The sequence below is a fragment of the Prunus avium genome, chromosome 7, assembly GCF_965620075.1.
Source record: "Prunus avium chromosome 7, drPruAviu1.hap1.1, whole genome shotgun sequence".
In the NCBI taxonomy this organism is placed as follows: Eukaryota; Viridiplantae; Streptophyta; class Magnoliopsida; order Rosales; family Rosaceae; genus Prunus; species Prunus avium.
Window position 1 is genome coordinate 24,268,344 of NC_142290.1, and position 22,564 is coordinate 24,290,907.

Here is a 22,564-nt window from a genome sequence, read left to right on the forward strand (position 1 = left end):
CATAGCAAATCATCATCCACCACACATCTCCAAATACAGAAATTAATTATTATTACAGTCCATTGCAAATTGCCAAATTGTGAGAGTAATCTCAATCACAATTATTATTACAGTCCATACCAAATGCAAAGTTCAAAAGAAAATCCAAATAAAAACTAATAAATTTCTATTACATATACACATACAATTCCATGAGTTGTTGTTTCATAATCAAATCAGATTTGCACCTCTGCACAAAGAAAGAAAAAACAGTTAGTAAACATATGAATTAATAACACAAAGAAACTACAAATTATAATTAATGTAGAAAAGAAAGAAAACCTTTTTCCACTTTTTCCAAAGCTTGGTAGAAATCTAACTCCTCCAATGCGGGTTCTTTGTAGTAGCTAAACTCATCCGCCCTTAACCAATCACTACAACAAATCAATGCCTCCACGGTTTTTGGAGTTAATGAACTCCTAAAGGGATCTACAACTCTCTTTCCCGTGCTAAAAGAACATTCCGAAGCCACAGTTGATGCTTGGACAGCAAATACATCTTTTGCAACATTGGAAAGTATTGGAAATTTTGTAGCATTCTCCTTCCACCAATCAAGCAATTTGAACTCATCATTGGTAAGATGCACGAGAGGTTCCAATAGGTATTTATCAATCTCATTTCTTATCTCAACAACATCCTTATCTCTCCTTGACTTCAAGAACTTTTGTAACCTTGATGATTTAGTAACATCATTGTTCACATGCAATGATCCTTCACTCTCTACATTACCATGAAACACTTGGGCAGCAGCTGGATTTTGCTTTTTATAGTAATCATACAAATTGTGTAAAAGTGTCTTGATCTCCAATGACATGTCATTAACCCCATTTTCATCGGACACCAAGTCACCCAAGCAAAATTCCACATATTCCATCTTGTATCGAGGATCTAGAATAACCGCCACAAAGAATAACTTGTTGATTCACATTTCCCCAATATTTATCAAACTTTCTCTTCATCATTGTTGCTATTTTGCACATAACAACATCATCAACATTCATCATTGTGTCTATCTCCTCCAAAAAAGAACATATCTCATGGAGTGGGGCATTAGAAGACACGGTTTTTGATGCACTAAACCTCAAAGTAGCATCATAAAACTTCTTCAAAAATTTGACAAATACCTTTATATTATCCCAATCCAATGAAGTTGGAGGCCCAACTCTTTTCTTCTTTTCCTTACCATGAGCTTCATACTCCTCAAAGTACCCCAAAAAGTTTGGGTCATCCTCCTCCATCCTCTCAAAACCTTTTTGGAGCTTCAAAGCACTCTCCAACATCATGTAAGTTGAATTCCATCTTGTGCACACATCTAAAGGAACCATCGTCCTAGTATCAACCTTCTCCATCTCCAAACAAGCCCTAAACTTCTCTAACCGTTGGGATGACCCCCTAATGTACTTAGCACAATTGCGAATACTCTTTATAGATTGATGAATTTCTTTCATTCCATCGGTTACAATCAAGTTTGTAATATGTGCACAACACCTCACATGCAACAAACTACCATCACCTATGAGTGAATTCCACTTTTCTAACCTCTTCTTCATGTAGCTAATACATCCATCATTGGAGGAAGCATTATCAACCGATATGGTGAAAACTTTGTCTATCCCCCATCCATTCAAACATGCCTCCACAAGCCTACCAATTGTATCCCCCTTATGATTAGGAATGACACAAAAATTAAGGATTCTCTTATGCAAGACCCAATCATCATCAATGAAGTGGGCTGTGAGAACCATGTAATTGATATTTTGAATGGACGTCCAAGTGTCGGTGGTAAGAGAGACTCTTTGTGCATTATGTGTTAAGACACTCTTGATTTTAGCTTTCTCCTCTTGATAGAGATCCCACACATCTCTAGCAATTGTTGTACGAGTTGGCAACTCAAATCTAGGTTGTGCCTCCTTCAAAAATTCACGAAACCCAATACCCTCCACATGACTAAACGGAAGCTCATCCCGAATAATCATCTTGACACATGCAATTCTACATCTCTCTTTACTAAATGCATGTGCTACTAGGTTACCCCCTTTCGCTTGCCCCTCAAATGAAAGGACTTTTTGTCTTTTCTCATGTCTCAATGGAGAATTCTTACATTGACTTCTCAAATGGTGCCACAAAGTGGATGTACCATTCCTTTTACCATCACATGCATAGTCCTTTTTACAGTACTTGCATATGCATCTAGACTCACTAGTTTCATCCTCACACTTTATCTTTGTGAAATGATCCCAAACCCCCGAAGCATTCTTACAAGGCTTTCTTTTTCCTAAAGTTCTAGGGGCTGATTTTGGAGGGTCTGATTGTGGAGGGTCTGATTGTGGAGGGGCTAATGGTGGTGGTGGGTTAGTTGAAACAGGGGTTTCAGATTCTGCTTCCATTAAATTAATAAAGCCCTACAAAAATACAAATATTTGGTGCTTCAATAACCAAAATACAAATATCACATTATTTCATAATTCCACTAATCATATTGCTGCTGGCAGTTTAGTGTGACATTACAATAATCATAGATAACAAATAAAACTACCACAAAAAATAACAAATAAATCCGAAATGATGCAAATTTACTCAATATCTGCCAAATAACAAATAAAACTACCAAATTTACTCAATATCTACCAAATCACATTATTTAATGATGCAAATTTTCAAAATCCGAAATGAAATCATAAATAAAAAATAAAACTACCACAAAAAATAACAAATAAATCCGAAATGATGCAAATTTACTCAATATCTGCCAAATAACAAATAAAACTACCAAATTTACTCAATATCTACCAAATCACATTATTACCAGAAATCAATTCAATCACTTCTGTCCCAAAATCAATTCTATGATCCTAGATATTACCAGAAATTACAACAACACCATAAATAAATCAAACAACAACAAAGTCAGATCAGAGAAGAAATTACCTAGAGCAAGCCAATCGTTTCCTATGATTTTGTTACCTCAAACTGTCAAATCCCTAACATAGAAAGAATTAACAACAGAATTAACAACAACATTAACAACAGATTAGATAAATAGAAAGAATTAACAAAAATTGTCAAATCCCTAACATTTTTAATTAGGGTTTACACATTAATTTTAATACCTCAAACTGAGAGAGAGAGAGCAGCTGACAGAGAGCGAGAGTGGCTGAGAGAGAGAGAGCGAGCGAACTGGCTGAGGGTGAGAGAGAGAGTGACTGAGAGATCGGGAGAGAGAGAGAGAGTGACTGAGATCGAGAGAGGCAGAGTCGAGAGGGATTGAGAGAGGCAGAGTCGAGAGGGATTGAGAGAGGAGAAGAGGCGAGCCGAGAGTGATTGAGGATTGAGAGAGGCAGCCTGGCAGAGTCGAGAGGGAGAGGTAGAGTCGAGAGGGATTGAGAGAGGCAGCGGCGAGAGAGTCTGAGAGGAGAAGAGAATATCGATTCAATGTTTTAGTTTTAGGGTTTCGCTATATTCCGGTGTAACATGGAGTAGGAAATGACTTTCCCTCAACGAATCATCACTTGACAAGTGTATTAATTATTTGTTTAATAATATAATTATATTACTCGGTCCGGTTCGGTTTTCGCCGGTTCGCATCCAATTAAAACCGGTCCAACCCGGTTCTTGGCCGGTTCGGGCGGTTTTTTTACCGATTCTTCAATTTTTCAATGTAAAAACCGAACCAAACCACCTTAGGCGGTCCGGTTTGGCCGGTTCGGTCGGGTTTTCGGTTAAAATGCTCACCCCTAATATAATCATCAAAACCCAAAATCCTTTTTCCCACAACCGTACCCTTGCAAGGCGTATACTTGCAAAAATATAATAGGCCAAGTAATTTTCAAAATTCCAATCTAAATTCCGAACTTCATTTCAAATGTTCATACATGTGCATAGTACTCTCAATGCACATGCTCAAGAAATCTCAATATGGAAATAAATCCACACATTTATCCATACATCCATATATATATATATATATATATAGACACACACATACACACATTCACTACACCATCCTCATCCTCATGTACCAGGGAAAAATAATCTAACACGGGGACTGTTTTTAACTAGACTATATGGAGGTACCAGCAGTCCAACTGAGGGACTATTGCTTCCCAGACACGCACGGCAGAATCCTCAATACATGTGCGTTGAAATAAGTCTTATGTGCATAGACTGCCCGTCAAGGGCCTATGATACACCCCGCCAAGGATGCTCAGGTTCCGACATATCCAAGTATCCATCATATCTAAGGGGAGGTACATGTAATGGTGCAATCCCGTTGTTTTCGCAAACCTTTAGAAAACCTTTATATATATATATATGTATATAATAGTTCTTAAGCAATTGGATAACAAAAATACCTCAAAACACTGTAACAATATGAAAACATTCAACCTAAGTACCCAGGAGAGAAACTGGCCATACACCTGTGTAGGCAAAATGAAATAGCCAGGCAGGGGAAAAATGTTTGCCTTACACATATGCATAGCGTGTAGGCAAATACATATCGTGGCCGTGCACGTGCATAAAGAACCCCACATGCGCAAACCAGGTCATACAGGCGTAGACAACCTCGGAGGGGCGTTTACAACCTTGATGGGTCCCAATACCAAAACATATCATCTTTGTATCCGAAGGCAACATGGAAAGGTTACCTAAGGTAGTTTTGAAAACCATTTCCTCAAATTCCATAAGCTCAATTAGTAGTTTTCCACACGTATATATATAGATAAAGCCAGATAAATCCTAAAACGTTCATTAATGCAATCTCAAATAATAACAAATCAATATAACCAAATCCACAATCTTACAATAAATCCTGAGTAATTCGATAAACAACAATTTATAAAAATTCCTAATTAAGTCGAAATCATTATAACCATATTTAGCAAACAAACGTCCAACTCACAATGGTCCAAAGTAAGCTCGACCCTGAGCTGGTCTATCCTGTGTAGTACGCAGAGCCTCGGTACCTATTTGAGAGATATAAGTATTAAATTAAACAAAATCCAAAACATGTGCTTAAAAATGAAACCATAGTTTCCTAGGACTCTAAGTGTGTGTGAAACCTAACGGTGATGTCCATCTGGAGGGTCCAACGACCTGAAAATCATGATTCGGAAACTCTATCCACTGAACCCATCCTCAAAGTTTATTCTCGATCCAATGGTCCGATCATTAACGATCGCACAATGGGATGACGATAGATTAACATAACCCTAGAATCGTTGATCCTAAATATATGGATCTCCGATTCTAGATCCGGAAGTTTCTACACACTTGTGATTATACTGGGAACAACATATCCCAAAATGGGGTTGATCCAACGGTTCGATTGTTCCCAATCAAACAGTTCATATTAGGTGAAACTCCGATCGTCGGTCAAATGATCGAATCTTGCTAGTTCGAGCATTTCATCGTGCTCAGGGATGACGTGGTGATAATTTCGTGTGTGAAACAGGTCTTCGAAAGTAGGCCCACTTGTGGCGAATGAATAGGTTTCCTTAAGAGGTAGGTGATGAACAAAAATTATATCTCGGAAGTGCACGAATCAATATGATAATATAGCAAGCAAATATGAGAGTCGTTCCCACAGAGATTTGTAAAGTTTATCAATTATTTCCAAATATGAATACCTTAAGAAAAATAGATAATAAAACAATACATATATAATTAAAAAAACTAAAATAGTTGAAAATAAGATTACTCAGTTCTAAAATAAGTGTCGAAAATTTAAAGTAAAAAAATAAAATAACAAATGTTGGAAATTGGTTTTGAAAATCAATGGATCAATACTAGGACTCCGACTTCACCATAACAATCCTATTCTATGTATTGAGTTAATTTTGAGAATAAAGTTCCAATTCAATTCCTATGGTTCGTTCTTTCTTTATTATGATGATTCGTTAAACCGCGGTGTCACCAAGTATTCTCAATTAAACCCAACTAATGAACCCCGTAGCCAAATTTAATCGAGAACCCATTAAGTTTAAGAAGAACAATCCAGAACCAAGAAGTGTCTTAGCTTGAACCTTGGCTTCAACAACAACTCATTCATTTATAGTGCATATAAGATTAGGGATAAACCCCTCGCCCACTCTTATATCTTAGACAATCCACAATACCTATAATGGCCAATTACAAGTATCAAGATCACAATTATAATAATGAATGAAATAAGGAATATAAATTGATTGAAAATAAAGTTTTAACTCAATAATATAGAACCATCATGTTAGGTTACATAAGATCCCTAGCAAAGAATTTAGTTATCCATAACCATCTTAGAAACAAACAATTTACTTATGAACATAAAATACAAAGTTTGAATTAAGATAGAAAAACCCTTAGATGAATCCATTGTAGTTGAACTCCTCCTTCGACAAATCTTGAAGGCTATGAACGGCTACGAATGTGAGTATGTCAATTGGGTGAGCACGTTATCTAGGTCTTCCTGAGAACGTACAGGTACATTAATAAAGTTGACCCATCTGCACAGGCCGTTTCTTGACTTCCAAGTTGCTAATTCTAAATTGCTGCCTTTTTTGCTTTTTTTCACCATATTTTGCTCCTTTTAGCTCCCACTCACCAATAAAGATGATTTCCTATAAAACTCACTCTAAACACATCAAAATAACTAATTTCATCGAAGAAACTAACGCAAATCATAGGAATAGGGCATAGAAAATAAGCACAAATATGGAGTTATCAAATACCCCCAAACCTATCTTTTGCTAGTCCTAGAGCAAAAGGGAAACAAAACAAACTTAGAAAACAAAACAAGAAGTTAATCTAGGCCACTTTCGTAAGGAATCACGATGGCACTTAGCACGTGCCACAAGCCTTTAAACCCCTAGGTGTCCCTAGTAGGAGGAGTTGTGTCTCTTGACGGTTTACCAAATACGATATCCACAAACGCTTTTCTGCAGAACAAAAACTTTAAAATACCACTTTCAACAAACTAATAAAAATCAATGTATGCCGAAACCACTATCTTAAGAGTAAAATGTTGCCATTTAAGTAAATGCCCCTAGTGTTTAGTGTAGAGCCAAACTTCAAATACATTTGCTTAAAAGCAACCACATCTCAATGTCAAGGATAGAATTCGTCTCAACTCTAGGCCTCAAAGGGAATCTCTCTTATTTTCACACAGAACCTAGGCTTACACTCTCATCAAGCACATGCGAATAGAGTTTATGTATAGGGATGCAAGTTTTATCGCATATGAATTTTAAGAAATAAAAGCCCAATTTCTGAAAATAGGCCTCATGAAAAGAATTAAATATTAAGAATGTAGGTACATACCTTCACCTTCAAGCAAGATGTTCCAAAAGATCTGTTAGGTCTTTACTAGGGTTGTAACGTAAGGCTCGACTATGGGCTATAAAAGAAAGGGAAAGAAAGACTAGAACTTGAGACATACCAAGGTTCCTTCATGCAAATTTTTGAAATATATGGTCGGCTCTTCTCGTCGAATTTGGTGCTTGGCGTCTAGGATTTTGTGCTTTTCCTCTACTTTACTTGGAATGATTTCAAACTTTTGATCTTTAGAATTGCGTACTTCTTTATTGGCCCAATTTTAAAGCTCTTTTGATTTTTTTTTTCTTTGAATACTAATCAATTTTCAAACACTTGCAATTTAGCATGTTTTCCCTCGGTACATGCCACTTCTTTCGTGCAGAGCTCAACCTCTTGACTTTATCTTCATCACCTTGGCATATCCCAAGCTATAGGGTATAGCTTAGAATTGGTTTAAATGGGTAAAGATTGATATGGGTGATGAAAGAAAAGGTTAAGTGTTTGGCTTTAAAAGGGTAAACGATGCACACAAAGGGTATGGATTAAGGCATTTTAGTGGTGGAAACATGCATAGCCTAAGATCATCTCTTAAGGTCCACTCAACTTGAAAGCAACGCACCTATACAAAGTAAGAAATTTCTTTAGTATCCAGTGCAAAACCTAATGAGATCTTCTAATGAAGAACGAAATTAAAGAGTGTTTAAGAGTAGAAACAATAAAACCCACTCAAAGAATGGCTTAAAGCTCAAATAGCTCACAAGGGTAGTCTCCACTATTCTTCCCCAATCATTCGGGTATGGTCAGTGCCGGCCCTGGGCAAAAGTCTAAGAGTGTGCCCTTTATACATAAATTAATAATTATATATTTTATTTTTATCAAATAATTAATTTTATTAAAATTAGAAGAGTTTAGAAAAGGAAATGAAGAACAATTTTGGGCCTCATTAAAACCTTGTTTGAGGAAAATCTAGCTCAAACGAAGGAAAAAGAGTACTCGACATAAAAAAATATTACATTCAACAACAACTTAACTTTCAATGTCTACATGCTGCACCACCAATATCTTCCACATGATAGCAAATTACCACCATATGCACCTACAAAGTAACAAAATATCATTTAAAATGTCTTCTTATTGCAGTTTTAGAAGCAAAATCATCAATTATATTATCATATTTAATATTTTCTAACATATCCTTTTCAATACACAATATTGCTAGTCCATTCAACCTAGCTATCTTGAGCCATGGTGGTTCGCAAGTAAGATTTTAATAATTTTAATTTGGAAAAACTTCTTTCAGCAGATGCCACTGTGACAGGTATAGTCAATAATATCCTATAAGCAACCATTGCATTTGGAAACATATCCACACTTTTTACAAATTCTAAAATTTTAATGGAGGTCCTTGGTTTATCCGTTTCATATGCTTCTCTTGGTAACATCACTTGCAACTAGGCATATAAAACGGGCCGGGCCGGGCCAGCCCAGCCCTAAGAGGTGTAAGCCCAGGCCCTAACTAGTAACGGGCCTTTTCAGCCCTAAGGAATTATCGGGCCGGGCCGGGCCAGCCCTATATCAAATATACAAAGCCCAGGCCCTACCCATGGGCCTAACATTTTCGGGCTTATGATCGGGCCAATGAGTCGGGCCTATTTAGCCCTATAAAATGGGCCATTATTTTATGCTTTATTAAACTCCACTTGTTTTTTATGTTTGAAAACTTCATCCATAATTATATAATAACAACAATACATTGAAATTTTGAAATAATGTTGAAACAAAATTGAAATAGACTACAAAACAATAAAAATGAAAATATTTATTCTGCATCTTGGACAAACCACTCCGGCCATTCTTGTTCATCTTGTACAATCATTTTCTTTTTGACTTTCTTTTTTTCTTGTTTAATCCAATCACTTCCACAAATGCACGCTTCAACACTAAACTTGATGTTGATTTTACAGCCAATTCATTGATTAAATTCAATAAATAACCAATTCATTGATTACTAATCACTATTTGGAGCCAAACTTGCTCGATGGTCACTTATAACACGTCCACCTTTGCTAAAAGCTGATTCATAAGCAACTGAAGACACTGGAATGGTTAAAATATCACGGGCTATGGTGGAAAGCACAGGGTAATTTTTTTGCTGTGATTTCCACCATGCCAAAATATTTAAAGGATTATTTTCATCATCATCCATTTTTGTGTGTGAATCAAGATAGGGTGATAATTCATTAGATGAAAAATTGCTTGTGTTTAACCTTTTAGAATCACAAAGGTCATCCACACGACTTCTTTTTCTACTAAATGTTGAAGTGCAAGATGTAGATGATGTAGGTGCAGCTTGTTCATGTTGTGATCTACTATCATGTAAAGACAAATATAATTTATATTCTTAATATAACTCTTTTAATGTTGTGAGCACTTTTTTCACAATTGTATTTGCATTTCCTTCATAAAGAATTTCACAGAGTACTTCTAAAATTTTTGTTTTATTTCTTGGATCTAAAATTACACCCAAATCATAAATCAAGGGCAAATCCCCAAAGTACTTTGCAAATTTTGACTTCATATCACATACATTAAGCTGTTTGGAAAGATCATTGTTTTCACTTTCAAGAGTAAGACAAATGTCTTTTATTTTAGTTATTTCTTTTAGTACCAAACGAATAGTTGGATAGTCAGAACCAGAAATTATTTTAGTGGATTCATAAAATTGAACTAAATGTTCTCTCCAAAGTGTTGCAATATCCCAATCTTCATATGTTAAAAAGGGTTGATGTTTGATTTTTGTTTGAAATAATCCTAAAGCTCCTTTATATTTTGTAGCCACTTCCAACATCTTATAAGTTGAATTCCATCTAGTTTTCACATCTAATGGAACATTTCTGAGTTTTAACCCTATGTTTTGGCAACATGTTTGAAAAGTTTGGTACTTGGTCGGTGATGTATGAAGGGTGGTTACTAAACTTCTAATATTTGCTATGGATTGATTAATTGTTTTGAAACCATCTTGCACAATTAAATTTAAAATATGAGCAACAACAATGAACATGCAATCATTTACCCTTCAGTGGGAGCTCAAGTAAAATTGCTTTAAGATAGTTTTGTACCACATCGTTACTAGATGCATTATCCAAAGTCATTGAGAAAATTTTATCACGTATACCCCACTTAACTAATTCAGATGCTATAAGATCTCCTACTTCTACACCTGTGTGGTTCTTTTCAACCCTAATAAATGAAATAATTCTTTTATTTAGTCTCCACTCATCATCAAGGAAGTGTGCTGTGATTAGGGATGGTAGAAATCCCCGTCGGGTCAGGTCCCCGGGCCTAACGGGGGGAATTTTCGGGGCCAAAGCGGGTGCGGGTATGGGGGAGACCCGAAAAAAAAATCCCCGACGGGTTCGGGCCGGGTATGGTAAGTGTGTCCCCGTCCCCGAACCCGGCCCGAAATATATATTTATAATTTTAATTAATAAATATGCCAGTATATTTTTATATTTATGTATAAGTCTAACCCTAAGTAAGTTAACCTCTCATATTTTCCCTAATCCTCTCTAACCTCCATCCAACAGCCGCCGCGCGCCTATTTCTCTCTCTCTCTCTCTCTCTGTCTTTTTCTCCTGCTTCAGTCGCAGAACCCATCTCTCTTTCTTTCTTAACAAACATTCTAGTCATTCTTGTCTTTGTTGTTTGGAAAGCTCGCAGGTATTCTTTTTCTACTTTCTTTTTGTGGTTATGATTACTTGGGTTTATGTGGGTCTACGACAGATGTGCTATGAGGGAAAGTTTTTGGATTATATGGGTGGAAAGAAACAAGAGAGCATTCGTTGAATTTTTTTTGGGTTTAGAGAGCTGTCATTTTCTGTTAGTTTTTTTGTATAATTTTCCTAAAAGTTTTTCACTAGTCTTGTAATTTTGATGAATGAAAATGGTTGCTTTGCTGGCTGATTGAAAAAGCAGGGGCAAGTTCTTACATATGGAGGTTCAAAGTGAGAGAGCTGAGGTTAGTGAACATTCATTTTGTAATGTTTTTTTTTTCTTTTTAGAAATTCAGATTTATTTTAGTGGCTGACAATTAACTTGTTTTTTTTCCTATATAAGACACAAGATGAAGAGAATGAAACTCCCAAAACCCAAAATGAGGATAAAAGCAGCCCTGCACCAATGAAAATGATATCAACACGGCAGAATCAGGTGTCCCTCAACTTGATGGGAATAAAGTAAGAAAAGTCAGATCGCCTGCTTGGGAACATTTTGAAAAAATAGAAATTGGTGGTCAATTGAGAGCTGTATGTATTCATTGTAAAAAGAGTTTAGGAGTAAATAGTAAGAATGGGACTAGACATTTACTTGATCATATGAAGACTTGTGTTTATAAAAGACAAAAAACCATGAATCAGTTCATGTTGAATCCTACAAAGTCAAGTGATGGGTCAGTTAAGCTTAATACTTATAATTTTAACCATGAACATGCTAGGAGAGCACTTGCAAATATGATTATTCTTCATGAGTATCCATTATCCTTGGTTGATCATATTGGATTCAAGATACATTCCAATACTTTGCAACCATTGTTTAAAGTGTGTTCTCGAAACACAGTCAAGAAAGATATATTTAAGATTTTTGAAATTGAAAGAGAGAGAACAATGAAGTTGTTGGACACGAATAAAAGTAAAATTGCAATTACAACCGATATGTGGACATCGAATAATCAAAAGAGGGGATTCATGACCGTCACATCACATTTCATTGATGATGCATGGAAATTACAAAGTCGTTTGATAAGGTAAATTTATTATATTTTTTTTATTTGAATTGTTAGTATTTTTTTAATAATTAGATTGTGACTTCGTTGATTTTTTTTATAATTGTAGGTTTATATATGTACCATGTCCACATACTGCGGATGTACTTGCGGATGCTCTAATGGAATGCATGTATGATTGGAATTTTGACAGTAAGTTGTCTACCTTAACTGTAGATAATTGTTTTACGAATGATTCTATGATTGCGATAATTTTAGATAAGCTTTCCTATAGTTCACTTATGTTGGATGGACGTTTATTCCCCATGCGTTGTTGTGCACATATTTTGAATTTGGTGGTGAGAGATGACTTAGAGGTGATTAAAAATAGTATTGAGAAAATTAGGTATAGTGTTGCATTTTGGCTTGGAACTCAAAAAAGAGAGGAGAAATTTATTGAAACAACCAAACAATTGAGAGTTCCAACATCTAAAATGTTGGAACTTGATTGCAAAACTAGATGGAACTCTACATATTCCATGCTTAAGACTGCAATGATTTACAAAGATATTTTTCCTCGTTTGAAGCATCGTGAGCCTTTGTACAAAGAAGTGCCTAGTGAAAGTGATTGGGTAAAGACAAATGAGCTTGTCGATAAGTTGGGAATATTTTATGATGTGACTTTGCTTTTTTCAGAGACAAAGTATCCTACTGCCAATCTCTACTTTAAGAATATTTGCGCGATTAGATTAGCAATTTGTGATTGTCTTGTTTCTGACCAAGAAGATGTGAAAACAATAGCATTACAAATGCAAAAAAAGTTTGAGAAGTATTGGGATACAATGCATGGGTTAATGGGGGTTGCAAGTATTTTGGATCCACGGTATAAGATGAAACAAATTGAGTTTTTGTGTCCTCTAATATATGGAGACAATGCAGCCCAAGAGGTCTTCAAATATAAAAATATTCTTTATGACTTGGTCAAGGAGTATCAATCAAAATCTCAACAAAGTCACCATGTGCAGCATGAATCCTCTATTAATAACCCTTTATCAAGAGCAACTATGCCTAAACTTGATTTGGTAAAACAATTGGATGTGTTTGTTTCTCATTCCACGACTAATACACATGTTAAATATGAGTTGGATCATTATTTGGATGAGTCTCATTTACCTAGGAATGATGATGATGATTTTGAAATATTATGTTGGTGGAAATCAAATGGGATCAAATACCCTACATTGCATGATATTGCTAGAGATATTTTGGCCATTCCTGTATCTACAGTTGCTTCAGAGTATTGCTTTAGTACTAGTGGAAGGATTATAAGTCCTCATCATAGCCGGCTTCATTCAAAAATAGTGGAGACATTGATGTGTGCTCGTGATTGGTTATGGAGTAAGATATGTTCAAATATTTTTATGGTTTTTTTTTTTTTCAGATTAAGTAAAGTATTTTTATCATTGTGTGATGATTATTTTTTGTTATATCATTAAGTTCATATGCCAATGATAATGATGGTGTTGAAAAAGTTAGCATTCAAGATGAAGAGGTTGATACTAATGAAGAGGTAACATTCTCATTATACAATGATTTATTTTGTTTACCGGTTTTCCATCATATATAATTTATTCTCCTTGAAGTCATTGTAATGCATTTATCATGTTTGTTATGCAGGAATCTACCATTGAAACAGAGAATGTATCTTTGTTTTTTGACTAAGTTGTGACTTAGATTTATTTGTGCTTATTTTGATTAAGTTGTGTACTTATTTGTTTTTGTGAGATTGGTATGAACATTAACTTTGTAAGATGATGAAGCTTTCAATTTCATTTTTTTTATAATTATATTATTTGTTGTTTATTGGGTTTTTTAAAATGAATTGAGGCGATTTTGAGTATATGAGTTTAATTTTATATTTATTTTAAATGTGTTTAATGATAAATTAATGTGAGAATAATTTTTAAGAAGAAAATTCGGGGATTCGTGGCGGGTATGGGGGATGGTCCCCCGACGGGTACGAGACGGGGATTCCCCGAACCTTATTAAATGGGGATGGGGGAGGGTTTGGGAATTGGGAACGGGGATGGTATTGGCAAACCCGGACCATACTCGGCCCGTTGCCATCCCTAGCTGTGATACACATATAATAAAGATTTTGATGTTTGGCATTCCATAAATCTGAAGTTAAGCTTATCTTACCTTGATAATTACGGAAATATTTTTTCAGCTCCTCCTTCCCATCTTGATGCATCTTTAATATTATATTCCTGCAAGTATTCCTTGAAAAACTCTTAAATTCTGGACAAAATCCACCAGTTATCATTTCAACAAAAGCATCATCCTCACTGGTAGAAAATGGCAAATCTTTTTCAAGAATATAAGTAACCGCATGTAATTTTCCAAGTTCAACATTATACTTAAAAGTGCCTACTTTTCCAAAAAGTTGTACATTTAACTGCATTTGCCTAATATCCAAGTTTGTTCTTTTGATACATGAATCTTTATGTCTTTTTAAGTGACTAGTACCACCTGTGGATGCACAAGAAAATAACTTTTTACAATAATTGCATTCGGCTTTTACTTCTTGTTTACCATCTTTTTCAATATCAATTTTCTTAAAATGTGACCATGCATCAGAAGCTTGTTTTTGTTTTTGACTAGAAGGAATAGCTTGAGAGGGGTCAGCAGCAACAACAGGGATCTCAATAGGCTGGCTTTGAGTATAGTCCATTTTAAAATTTCTAATTAACATGGAAATTTGAACAGCACAAGCACAAGTTGAAAGAAGATATTTAAATAGAGATCAAATACCAAGGGAAATAAACTAATATGCTTCAATAAATTGTATATAAAATACCGCAAACTTGAGGAACACAAGCTCGAAGTTGAAAGCAATTTGATAGCAAAGCTGCTGAGATGATTTAACTCCAATTTGAGAGCTGCATAAGTGTGAGAGAAGAATGGAATCGTCTGTCTAGAAAAAATTCTCTGGTTTGAAAGAAAGAAAGAAAGCTACTCCATCTTAAAGAAAGAAAAGTTATTGGATGCCATTTCTTAGTCATCATAAGCTTTCAACCTCCAAGAAAGAAAGTTGCCAACAAAGCATGAGCTTTCAACTTTCAAGAAAGAAAATGGCAAACAGCTTTCAACTTTCATGAAAGAAAGTTGCAAGTTGCCAACAAAATATTCTTTGGAGTGATAATATTACATATAATATAATTATATTAATTAAATTAAATAATTATAATCGGGCGTGGCTGGGCTTTTAAAGGGCTTAAAAATGAGGCCCAAGTCCTACTCATTAGACTTCGGGCCGGGCCAAGCCCGCCCATTACTTCGGGCCAGGTAAACCCATGCATTAAAAAATAAGGCTGGGTTTGGGCCAGCCCATCGGGCCCGGGCTTTATTTACAGGCCTACTTGCAACACCTGTAATTCTGACAGTAAATTACATGCATCAACATCTGAAACATCACCAATTTTTTAAAGCATTTTCAAGATTCACGCAAGAAACTTTCAATTGATTAGCATCCAATGAAGTCAACTTTGCAGCATCAAATAAGAACCCAAAAATAGATTCAAAGCAATGCAATTGTTCAAACCTACTCTTCAATTCACCAAGAGCAATGTCTACTATGACAAGAAAATAATTAACTCTAAAAGATTCTTCAACTGATTGTTCTTCCCTTTCATTATTGGAAATCTCATCAAAATGCCTCTTTCTACACATTTGACGTTTTTTAGGAAATACAGGCTCAATTCCCATATCAAATGCAATTTCTTTAGCATCAATCACGGCAGAAATAAACCCATTTATCCTATAGTTTTCAAAAAATGCAACAAGTCCTTCTAATTGTTTTACAGCAACATCAAGACGCATGTCTTCAGATTGTAATTTTTTACTAACTAAGTTAATCTTGTGCAATATGTTATGCCAAATAACCAAGCTTAATATGAAGTCAAAACTTGAAAGCTCTCCCGATGCTAAACTTTGAGCATCCCTACTCAATTTAGCATCTTCACTAATTTCTGCTAATTTAAATAAAGCATCTCTGATTTGGGCAGCTTGTGATTTTATTGCTTTGACACTATCAATGTGACTTTCCCAACGTGTAGTTGACAATGATTTCAAAGTTAAACCATCTATATAATCAAGTAACACATTCCATCGTTTTGTTGAATTAGAGAATACCGTATATATGCATTGACATGCTCCAAAAAAAGATTTTGCTTTAACACATGACTTGGCCATATCACAAAGTATTAAGTTAAGACAATGAGAACCACATGGCATGTAAAATGCTCTAGAATTTATGTCAAGTAATCTTTTTTGTACACCTAGGTTCAAGGACGGAACCATGAATTTTTATAGGGGTGGGCTAATTTTTTTTTCCAATAAGATATCTAACATAAGCTCGTTTGTCATAAAGTAATATATACATAAACACCAAATTAAACACACATTGTCAAACCTCAAACAAATACTACTGCCATACCATCAAGAACTATAGGTAACATACGCCAAAATTTCAATAAAAAAAAATCAATAAGATTATTGTACCTGAAGAGTGTATTGCAGCCTTTGGTAGAATTCCAATTTCAAATTTCCTTATTTTCTCAATACCTGTAGAAATACATATAAACCCAAATATTAATTTAAAATGACATTTTATCATTTACCAAATGCGCCATAAACACATAGATTGAATTTTGAAATGAAACCTACAATGATGAAGTTTACCTCTTGAGAGGAAATCAGTATCGGCTCATTCATTATCAAGTTCAAAGAGATTTAATGACAGGTTTTCGATGGCCAAGACCAAGAGAAACGAAAACAGAGGCTTGATTGATGTTAAGCCAAAGAAGAGAGCTGAAGGTTAATAGGGAAAAGAGAAGAATGTATGTGCGATGGGAGAAGAGATATACCAATATGTTGTTTTTTATTAGCTTATTATATTAGAGACAACATGGAATGTGATGAGCTTTATTTGCTATTTTTGTCAAACTAATATTAAACAAAAGAAAAGCACAAGACAAGGAGACATGACATTAGCTAGGGATGATGGGCTAATATTTTTGGGAGTGAAAATAACCGTATAAAATCTACACTCAGTTTAATATTTTACAATTTTTGCACTGGGCTAGAGCCCACCTGAGCCTATACACAGTTCCGTCATTGCCTAGGTTCTTTCCTTTCATATTTGATCCATTATCATAACCTTGCCCCCTCACATCATCAATATTAAGTTAAGTGGACTTTATTACAGCTTGTAATTCATTAAAAATTCCCAATCCAGATGTATCCTCCACAATTAGAAACTCTAAAAAGTACTCTTCTATATTTATAGGAGTACATGAAACATCTACACACCTTAATATTAAAGTTATTTGTTCTTTGTGACTTGCATCAGGGGTACAATCAAGAATCACTGAAAAATATTTTGCCTCTTTAATTTTTTTTATGATTGCAACTTTAACATTTGATGCTAAAATAGCTATCAACTCATTTTGAATTTTATGACTAACATAATGATAATGAATTTTCTTATCTCGAATGAGACGAAAATGATGTTGCATGACTGGATCAAACTCAGCAATCATTTCAAGTATGCCTAAAAAGTTACCATTGCCATTGTCATAAACTTTTTCATTTGTTCCACGAAATGCCAAATTATGTGTAGCAAGACATTTCACCACAACAATGATTCTAACAATCACATTTTTCCAGTGTAGTGTATCTTTCTTGATTAGCTCTTGTAACTCTTTATCAATTGTTTGACTTGTTTTCAATCTGATTTGCAATTCAACACAATACCTTAAGTTAGTGAGGTGTTCAATACTGTTTTCATGTTGTTTAAGCTTGTCACCAAGATGTTTCCAATCTCTGGATCCTTCACTTGCTAATTGACTTCTAGCTTGCATTGTTTTAAATAGCTTACAACAAAAACAGAACACCTTATCCAACTATTTTGAGTACACTAGCCATCTTCTATCATGAGTCTCCCCATTTGTTAATGTTCTAGTATAAAAATTATAGGAAAAATGTCTAGAGTGTTCATCCAAAGGGAATTTCAAATTAGTTTCTCTTACGGGCCCATTTTCTAAAAGCAAATCTCTCATTTTAGCATCAAGATTATCCCAAACTCTTGGATCATAAATGTTTAAATAATTTGCATTTGCATTTTCATTTTCTGCTCTTTCATTCTCATTTTCATCTATGTCATCACTTTGATTTTCATTTACATCATTTTGATTTTCATTTGGTGGCGGTAAATCTTCAGCTAAATTTTCAAGTGAACTAGTATAAGTTTGTTTAAGAAAATATTTGTTCAAAGTTCCTCTTAGGCTTTGAGCAATCTTTAATTCTTTTTTCTTTGTTTGTCTTTTGAGGTTTCCAGAAAGCTGTTTCTTAAACATGTTTAAATTTGTATCATAAACACAAGCATAAACAGACAGCAATAGCAAATTAAAATAGCAATGAAAGAACAATAAAACTTGATTGCTGCCAATGCTTTCTATTGCAGTTTTTACCAAGACGGAAGAACCAGCCAGTAGAACTAATTAAATTGCTTTCAAGATCAATTGCTTTCTCAATATCATTCTTCTCTCTGTCTCTGGAAAAAGAGAATGTTCAGACTTCTTATTACAGAAAATATACCACAACACAAATACCCATATAAAACAAAAATAAAATAAACCACACATACTCATCATCACGCGGCACGCCTTGTTCTTGAGCCTGTTGAGAATGAATTGAAATGACATAAAGCACTGCCTTTTGCTTGTTTAGCTCGAAAGCTGACAGCCCATACCCATATAGCATTAGTGTATTATATATACCCATAACCCATTACTTTTAGTTTTCTATAAGAAGTTTCAGTTTTTTTATGAGGAATTAATATTTTTTTTTGCATATACATATATATGAGCTATATATAATTTTTTTTTTGGGCCCCGGGCAATGGCCCTAGTTGCCCTGGCCAAGGGCCGGCTCTGGGTATGGTACTTTGTCCACCAAAACATTAAGAGCATGGAATTATGAGTGCAATAGAATATGATGCAAAAACCTTCATGGCAACATTTTAATAAGAATTAATGATCAAAACATAGCATATATGTCTCTATTAGTAAGCAAAAGTGGTACCTTAACTTAGAAAACAAAGGTTTCAAAAACTGCAAAATTTCAACGTTGATCAACGTCTAGTTTTCAGTGAATATCTTGAAAAATACTTCGTAGATTTTGCCCAATTCTATATTCCCAGAAAATAGACATAAAAGTACACAACTTTCATTCAGACAAATTCTCGAAACTCGTTTTGGAAAATTGTGAAAATAGAACACGTCTAGAATCGTATGACTGACTTTCCAGTTTTGACCCCTAATTTAAAATGTGATCATAACTTCCAAACGCAAAATCTGATTTTTAAGCTCTTGGTATGAATAGATTCAGTACAAAATACTGAAGAAGACATGGCAAGCCAAATCTTCAAATTGATTACCAAAAAAAAAAATTTAAGTAAACAGAAACCTTACATTTTTAAAGACAAAAACACTGAGAATGAAAAACTAAAATGCTAAAACGAATAAAAACAACAACAAATTCAATTCCACACCCCACACCTAAACTAAACATTGCCCTCAATGTTTAAAGTAAAGATATTATGCAATCAATGGTTAGGATAAGCATAGGATGCATGAAATTAAAACACAACAAACGAAAAGCAAAAACTGAAAACATAAAGTATGAAACGAAGGTACCTAGGTGGGTTGCCTCCCACCAAGCGCTTTATTTAACATCTATGCAAGACGGAGGGCATTATCTAAGGCTCCACAAAGTCCAATGAATCCATAACTCCTGAGGGGCCTTCCAAGTAAAGTTTCAATCGATGCCCATTGAGCAGACATAGTGTGTACCAATCTTTTTGGGTCACCATTGTCCAATTGGTGATCCTATGACCATGAACATTTTAAGATATGATATATCACGATGGGAAGGTCTCGTGAATCTAACATCCTTAGATTGCTTTCCATTTATATCACTATCTATGGACTTGCCACTTTATCGTTTGCATATACGTTCCCTAAAGTAACATTCACGCCCTATTAATTATAGTTATAAAATGTTATATCCTTAGAATTTCTATTTTTATATAGGCTTCTAGGGCATATTTCTAACATCTAGTTCGCTTCTTTCCCATCATTTTGATGTGTTCCTGAGTTTTGATATGTCTAATGAAGAAAAGAAAGCAATGATGACGTTTTCCTACTCAAACTAAGAAAAGGTAGTTGTCCTTGTTCTTGAAGGAATCCAACTCAAAGGAAGGAAACGATGTTGATGGAAAGCTCGTGGGTGTTGAATCGGAAAGTTTCCCTTCTTGATGAGGAATCCCGTCTCAAATAGGAAAGAGGAAGATTCTAGAAGCTTTTAGAAGGTGCCACATCATAATGCCACATCATCGTGCAAAGTCATCACGATTGCATCCAAGTCATCATGGGAGATGTCACATCACCTTAGTTGCACTTTACTAGTCTAATTGCACCTAGGAGAATGAGATCCCTATCATTACTACAATTCTCAGTCCAAGAGGATATTCAAAAGTCCAAAGTCAAATTCTTATTTAAGAAGGAAAAGGAAAGAAAGGGAAAGTCGTGTGCAATTAGGAGAAAGAAACTACAAGTGTAGAACAATCAACTTCTCAGATTTGGTGTAAATCCCTCATAACGTACCAGCTGATGAGCCATATATTCCTGGAAAGATCAGAAAGGTAGCATTGCGTAGCATTTTACGGTTTGTGATTTGGATAGGTGTACAAAGAGTTAAAGCGTTTTAAGTTTAGACTGCTCATTTCAGGAAAGTCCTTGCTTCCCAAGCAACTTTGCCTAGTTGTCTTAGGGTTTCGTTTGGAAGGTCAGAAAAGCTTTGTCCTAGTCAAATAAGGAGAAAGAAGAGACGTTCCTCCTCTCTACAAAAGCAAGAGATACACCCCTTATTCAGACACAACTTATTCAACCCCAAAATTAGTCAAATTGTGAGAGAGTGTGTGTGTGTGTGGAGCAGCCACCGTCCGCCTTGGAGCCACCTTGTTACCACCATCGTGTTCTTGTTTTCTTCTCTATGCTTTTATATTGTTTTATTTCGTTGATTATGTGTAACTAAATTCGCAACTAGGGCTAGGATGATGCCCTAATTCAAATATTTAGATTTGTGGATGCTAAGTTATTGAGTTTCAAGTTATCGTATTGAACTCTTAATATCTGTTTTATTTGATTCTATATGTTTAATTCTTTTGATTGGCCATCGCCAAGATTTGCATCTAGATTATTTGTGTGTTCTGTATAGACTTAATACATTACATGCTTCATCTAGCTCATAGGGATTAAGGATAAGAAATTCAGAGTAGTGTTAATACGATACTTAGTTTGTTTGTTTCCTAGTTTCCATAGCGCTTAATGAGTTCTTAGTGTTAAGCTTATGCCTTAAGTTCGATAGGTTGCGTTTATGAGCATTAGACCTATACCTCAATACGGATAGTAATATGAATGTAAGGAAACTTGGCTTAAGTGCCCTAAGAAGGACTTAGGTACAGAATAGTCAATACATAATTTGGTTAATTCATAACTTGCATCTAAGAATATGGATAGGCATATTAGTGGTTACTCTGAAACCCTAGTGCTCATTAAAATTTGGAACTCTAATAACCTTAAAACCCTTAAGCGCTATTATTTACTTGTTTCTTTATCGTGACTTGCTTGTTTCAATTTATTGTTTCATTTCGTTTCCTTTAATCTCTTGTTTGCTTTCGAATCATTGCACCTTTTTTTGAGTTCTTAGTTGTTTTTTAATTTTTGGTTAGTGTTAAATAGTTGAGTCATAAACTAAAAATCCAAAAAGGGAGTCTCGAATTAAGTTAAGTTATAAAACCATAATTGATCACTAGTCTTCGTGGGAATGACACTCGTACTTGCATTAGACTATATTATAAATCGATTTGTGCATCACATAAAATTTAATTTTTATTTAAATTGATCTAATATTCAGGTTGGTTTAAACGCACATCACCTATACCATTAGGACCAGCACATGTAGAGGGACAACTTTTGTTCTTGGCTCGATGGCAAAAGAGTGGGTTTTGCCGAAGAAATGCAGGGGGTTTAGCAGGAGCTTTTCAAGCTCTAACATACAACATCCACCAAACCTGGTCGGGTAGGCTAGTGTTCTAAAGAGGAGGAAGAGGCGAATTTGTTGCCGAAGTTGAGAGAACGACAACCTGAAAGTTCAGAAATTGCAGAGTCGTTGGCTCCCAAAGCCGTGAGTTTTCGAGGCAAAATCCGGCTGCTACTTTAAAGCTACTAACAAATACTTAAAGGCTACCATAGTTATTGAGTTTCAAAGGGTAAAGTGAGACTCAAATTGAGTTTCAAGGGACATATAAATCCAGGTATGCTAATTAAGAGTCTTTTGCTTTGGTTTAGG

At 35.0% G+C, this 22,564-nt stretch overlaps 2 protein-coding genes and 1 pseudogene across 2 annotated transcripts; 2 read left to right on the plus strand and 1 right to left on the minus strand.

Annotated features, from left to right (window-relative positions):
* Positions 1 to 11,320: 11,320 nt before the first annotated feature.
* On the plus strand, positions 11,321 to 12,134 carry LOC110773226 (zinc finger BED domain-containing protein DAYSLEEPER-like; annotated as a pseudogene).
* Positions 12,135 to 12,582: 448 nt separating this feature from the next.
* Positions 12,583 to 13,534, plus strand: LOC148293197 (zinc finger BED domain-containing protein RICESLEEPER 2-like). The gene is made up of 2 exons (XM_088244621.1): positions 12,583 to 13,486; positions 13,530 to 13,534. The coding sequence occupies exons 1-2, from the start codon at positions 12,583 to 12,585 to the stop codon at positions 13,532 to 13,534; spliced, it is 909 nt and encodes a 302-aa protein (XP_088100747.1).
* Positions 13,535 to 15,562: 2,028 nt separating this feature from the next.
* On the minus strand, positions 15,563 to 18,913 carry LOC110773233 (uncharacterized). Its single transcript, XM_021977738.1, has 6 exons — positions 18,798 to 18,913; positions 18,622 to 18,704; positions 18,181 to 18,371; positions 17,715 to 18,024; positions 16,652 to 16,714; positions 15,563 to 16,233 (listed from the first exon to the last, which is right to left on the minus strand). The coding sequence occupies exons 1-6, from the start codon at positions 18,911 to 18,913 to the stop codon at positions 15,563 to 15,565; spliced, it is 1,434 nt and encodes a 477-aa protein (XP_021833430.1).
* Positions 18,914 to 22,564: the final 3,651 nt, after the last annotated feature.